This window comes from Haliaeetus leucocephalus, unplaced genomic scaffold (genome assembly GCF_000737465.1).
Source record: "Haliaeetus leucocephalus isolate CR32 unplaced genomic scaffold, Haliaeetus_leucocephalus-4.0 Scaffold351, whole genome shotgun sequence".
Lineage (NCBI taxonomy): Eukaryota > Metazoa > Chordata > Aves > Accipitriformes > Accipitridae > Haliaeetus > Haliaeetus leucocephalus.
In genome coordinates, this window is record NW_010972787.1 from 1,365,576 (window position 1) to 1,371,575 (window position 6,000).

The 6,000-nt window shown below is 37.5% G+C and overlaps 1 protein-coding gene across 1 annotated transcript in view; it reads left to right on the top strand.

The window, feature by feature from the left end:
- Positions 1–6,000, top strand: part of RNF17 (ring finger protein 17) — a 52,896-nt gene that overhangs the window by 40,310 nt on the left and 6,586 nt on the right. Inside the window, exons 32-33 of the mRNA XM_010572794.1 lie at positions 192–317; positions 5,001–5,111. Coding sequence (XP_010571096.1) covers positions 192–317; positions 5,001–5,111 — 237 coding nt within the window. The remainder of the gene's footprint in view (positions 1–191; positions 318–5,000; positions 5,112–6,000) is intronic.

A 6,000-nucleotide genomic window follows, 5' to 3' on the forward strand; every position in this document is an offset into this window, starting at 1 on the left:
TTCAGTGTTAGACTGAGTAGTCAGTGCTGCCATTCCAGAGATGGATATATTCCCATTTGTGTCATAACTGATGTTAATAGCCATCCTTACTAGTTTTGTATCTTTGATGAATGAGTATGGTCCTGATCACTATTTCTAAAACCTCAGTCACGCTATTACTGTTATAATCTTAGTTTGTCTTCTGTAAGTAGGAATTACCAGATAACCCATGGGGCAAACTGTCCATCAACCTGTATTTTGGTGGAATGTCACTTTCTTCCTTCATGGCATACCAGAAGTACTGTGTTGCTGAAGATTGTCAGGACGTAGCAACGCTGGTGAGATTTTTTTGTGTGTGCGTGTCTGTCTTTGTCTTCTACAGTTGTAATTCTGACATAAAAAAGATTACTCAGTTGCTTGTTGTGACCTTTGATGGTTTGTTATTTCTTTTTATATTTCTGTACAGTTTTGTGATGTAAACAGCAGTAAGACTATGTACACAGCTCTGTAGCATAAGAAGGGTAGATACGATGTGTTGATAAGATTGTCCGGAATAGTGAATTGCGAAGAGTTTGTTCTTGGACTCCTTGCTGAAAAGAGATTTTTGCATTTCTGTTTAAAGTCCAATTAGGTTTTGTGTTTGTCTAAAACTTAAAAGGGTAGGAATAGGGTAATATTTTTATCACTTGAAGGGATTAGTTAATCATAGAAATATATCCAAGGATGGAGATATTCAAAAGTAAATTGAATCAAGTATTTCAACATAAACCTAGTAATTTCTAAGGGAATTACCTAGGTTCTTCATTCCTAGTGTCTGAGATACTCATCTGGTGTTCTTTAGAGGAGGATTGAAATTTTCACCAAACTTCATTGTCTTAACACAAAAAAACTAGATAAGTAATTTCTCAGTATATTTTTTTCCTTGAAATCTGAGGATCAGTTTTATTTAAATAACTAAGGCTTTGTTGTTGCATTTTTCTCTTAATTCTCTTTAAGCCTGCCGATGTATTTTTCTTTCCAATATGAGTCTTTGCTTCAGAAAAGAATTTTAGAATACAGAGTACGCTGCTGTCACTGCTGATGTAAGTCTTGGCATGTATGCTAGTGGGCTTGTGATGCAGTTAGAAAAATCTCTATGTGTATTAGAACTGAGTAACCATGGAAAACCTAATTGTAAATCAGTGTCTTGTTGCATTTTCATAAAGTCAGCACATGACACACAACTTTCAGCAAACTAAATATGGATCTTGAAATGACATTGTACCACTAAAACAAAAATGAAATTTGGAAAACAAAAATAAAGTTGTGGAAGAAGGTTATAAGCAAGAAGCATTCAGAAAGCCTGGAATGCTTTCCACAAGGAGTATAGCATTAAGCAGATCCATTCCAGGAATAAGTGGTTCAGAACAATTTGTAAGAAAATTAGTATTGGAGGTGTTAATTTGTGGACCAGAAAAGGAGCAAGGTGTCCAGAGCTCGAGCTGGTTCCAGTAGCAGAACCTCGGGAATAGCAGAAGTGGGAAGCATGCAGCTCTGAGAACGTTCAAACATAATCAGTTCAGGGTTTAGCTGTAGAGGCTAAGCAGCAATCCTCACAAGCCAAGTCATACACTGCACTGACTAAAGGATACTATTATTATATAAAGTATAGTCATTATATATTTTACTATTTTATAGTTTTGTAACTTTATTTCATTGCTTCAGATCTGTGTTCTCAGGTAAGTAAGCTGGTAAGGACTGTATTCTGTTCTGTGAGCGTTGTATTTCTGTTAATAGTGGTAATAAGCTGCTTATGCAGATCCCACTTGCTGCAGAGTTTATTATTGTCTTTGAGAGGCACTTCTGTTGAGCTGCACAGGTGAGTTTAGGAACTTGTCTTTGTTATCATATGACAATCATAGCTTAGGCATTAGCCAGAAAATTCCCTGGCAGTAGGATATTGGAGAATACACCAGAACCCCAAGCGTGATAAACTTAGAGCAGTGAATCTCATTCTAGGTGTATGTGTACATATATATGTGTGTTTGTGTGTATACACGTATATGCACATATATTATCTATATATACAAGACCATTATACTGTGGTATTTTTTTATTTGGCTTTTGGGGAGATGGGGTTTTGTTGGTTGGTTGGTTTTGTTTGTTTCTCTACCACTGTGAGTCAGAACCGAGGCAGCCAGGTGCTGCCTTGTGCTCATATATTCAGGCATGGGGGACTATGACCTTGCTTTATTTGACAGACAAGTTTTTGATCTCTTCATTCGGAGCTCAGGCTTATCGAACAATAATTTTTAGAATTACTTTTTCTACAGCAGTTGACTACAAGCCAGTTCCAACCATCTGAATCAAAATCAGTTCAAAATTCCTTAAACAGACTTTTTTTATATTTAACTGCATTGCATATCAGCCCCTTTACAGTGAGGTACTTGAAGTCTGCAGATTTTAAGCTTATAATCTGAGCAAACACTTGACCAGACAATTCCATCTTAATCCACCCCTGGAAATGCCAATGATGTTTCTTTGGAATACTCTATTAGTTTAGGTCAGAGGAGAGATGCGCTTCAAACTGCTGTTGACATAGTAGCCATATCCATTCAGTTAGCACCTGCGTTCTGAATGACAGCAAAGGCAATGCTGAAAAGACTTCATGCAAAGCCATTTTTTATGTTACTGACCTGTAGTCGTCTGAACACTTTGAGCATCACCAGGGCAATTCTAGAGAGAGATCAGTGTCTTTTCAGACAGAGAGAGAAATCTTTAGGCAGAAGTAGCAGTGTACAAAGGACTAATTCCTCCTCCTCAGATTCTGCATGGACTTCCATGATAGATGAGAGCAGATACTGCAGTGCTGCATCATTACAAATTCTAGCACTGAGATTGCTATGTGGTTTGGCACTTCAACTTGCAGGAAGGCTTACTCCTCGTGTCCCTATTCCCCACTTCTAAATAGGCAGTTAATTTCCTCTAAAACCAGTGATCTGTATGACTCAAAGACCTGCCAGATACCCTAAGCTGTTGTTACCTTGTTAGGAATTTATCAGGGCAAGCCTGGATGAAGGATTGGAGCGTCAAATGACTTTGGGCATACGTTGAAGGCCAGCCATGTGGGTTGAAGGCCAGCTGTGTGGGTCGTAAGTCCCACCATCTCTGACACCAAGAAGACCTGTTCTGTCACTGATGTTTACCACAAGACTAGTGGAAAAGCATTCTGAAAACACCTAGATAGAAAGCCCTTTCTGCTTTCCTTTTGTCAATATGAGAGTAAAGTCTAAGATACCCTGTCTGTTTCAGGGAAATACAGAATCTGAGACTTGCCAGACTATCACTTTGGTCTTCATCATCCTACAGATGTCTTTAGTGTCTCACACTACTGGGTGGGCTTATGTAGACCATTCATTAACAAAGCTTTGCATGTGGTAGAGAAGGAAGTACAGCATAACACACTGCACTGCAGCCTACCATTTACTTGGTCTGGATTAAATTCTTCATGCTGAAAAGCACTCTTGTGTTGCCTTATTAAGTATAGGGTATTATGTGATGTATACTGTATATTAAAAACACATAATTTCTGCTATGGCTTTACAGATGTAATAAGGAATGTAAGCCATTTTTAGATTTTTAAAGAATAGACACAAAGGCAGAAGGGATGAGGGGCAACTGTTTGAAATAGGTAACTCCTAAAGATGTCTTAGCAGAACATCTTTTTAGTATCAGTATTTACAACTGGACTGTCTGTGCCTAAGTGTGGTAGATTTAGCAGTAACGTATCTACTGACAATAAGAAAAGTCTGTTAACATTAACAACAAAAAAGTGAATGCAGTTTTTCTTTCAGAGACATGCGCAAGGGCTGACTTCAGATACCCAGCTGAGCTACGTGCAGTGCTTATCTGGGAATAAGCTGGAATTTAAGTTGAATCTTTAGAGCCAGGTGTAGTGAGGTGGCCTGTCACAATGTTCCTGATTGTTTTGCAGAAATCTGGCATTTAGTTTGTATGTATCTATGATACAGTTAGACATCCTTTCCTTACTAGTATTTATTGAGATTTTTTTTTTTTTTTAATCTTAGGAGCACATACTTTCAATGGAAAAGCTGTTCTTTCCTAGTTAACTCTGAGGAACAATGGGGTTTTGTACTGTATCCTATGTCAGATCATGCAGGGGGAAGAAAGGGTCAGAATTTATTGTTTTATTTTGCAGTCATATATATCTGGTTGCTTCCACTTTTCTTTTTGTTCTGAGCATAGTAAAAACTGTTCCTCAAGTAGATGTGTAAAAATAAAATGTATTTTAGAGAAATTGTACTTATTGTTATGTGTCACATTAAAGTACAAGAGAGAATAGGAGCTGTATTCATGACCTATGATCCAGCTGAGCTGTGTGCTATACCTTATAAAGGTATAATCTAATGCACCAAGGTTTATTTTGTCATGAACTAAATGAGTTAATGGCATGGAGAAAACCTGTAAAATACATGGTTCTGGAAGAAGACACACTGGAGCATGCTATGCTACTGAGACAGTATGTATCTGTACTGTGCAAAATCTGTTATCTTTTTGAAGGAGTGATAATTCTGGTGGTGAAGGAGTTAAATTATCCTTTGCCTTTCTCTTAAGGGATGACTTGCTCTGGCAAGCAGCAGTACCATTGGGCATGGCATTCCGGTTAATCTGTGCCATTGCTACTGTTTTAGTTTTTCTTTCTAAATATTTTTTTCTCTTTAAAGGGAATTCCATATTTAATGCATTTTTTCAATTATCAGCAATCAAATTAGCAAGTCAGTATGTTAGGACCATTTCAAAGATACAATCTTTATATTTTAAAAGTGTTAATTAACTATCTTTTAGTTAAAGCTTTTTTAAAAACCTAATAAGTATTGAAGGGAAATGTTGATTCATACTTTTTTCATCAAAGACACACTGTTTCCATTATTAGATAACTCCTTTGAACCAGAAATTGTACCAAAGCTAGTTTCTACTTTGTTACTAAATACGATGCTTGACCAAAGTCTGTCTCGGTCTAGGAGCTACTTGAAGGAGATGTTGCTGTTTTGCCTTCATACGAGTTGCCACCGCTACCTGTTCCAGGAGATACCTTTCCTGTCAGAGTTACCCATTTGGTGTCCCCTAAGGAGGTACGTTTTGTAAACATACATGTTGTAGACAGGAAATGCTGCAGTCCCATCATGCTGGTGAAAAGAAAATCATGGCTGATGATTTTAGATAACATAAAAAAGTATTAGTAAGGTTGCAAAATGCTACTGAGTTATTGACCCAGGTGGTTGTGCAGTTCAACTATCTGAATGAACTCTGACTTTAAATATCCTCTTGGGTGGGGGCAGAGAAATAAATACTGACCGTTTCCCTAAAAAATGAATTTTAAGAATTACAATACTGCAGTCTGGTACTTACCTTGTATAATAAGAAAATAGGTAATTGGATTTTAACTTGGCAGAAAAATAATGATATAGCTCTTCTTTATTCTCCAAAAATTAAATTACTGGAGTGTTGTATAGTAACGTGAACATTTTCTGGCTGTTACAGTTGTATTTTACTGTCTTTGGTCGATGATTGATCATTGATTTTTGTGTAAACCCACACAGCTTCCCTCTAGTAGTCTCCCGGGCAAAAGGTGGAATATAATGTTCGTTGATCAAATAAGATTCCTATGTGGACTTTGAATGTCAAATGATGAAATGGGAGAACAGGAAGTGGTGAGAAACTGATTGTGTTACAAAATCTAACATCTTCTAAGAAAACAAAAAATGTTTCTGTAAATACATTAGCAACAAAAGGAAGGCTGAGGAGAATCTCCATCCTTTACTGGATGCAGGGGGAAACATAGTGACAAAGGATGAGGAAAAGGCTGAGGTACTTAATGCCTTCTTTTCCTCAGTCTTTAACAGTAAGACCAGTTGTCCTCTGGGTACCCAGCCTGCTGAGCTGGAAAACAGGGACAAGGAGCAGAATGAAGCACCCATAATCCAAGGGGAAATGGCTAGCGGCCTGCTACACCACTTAGAC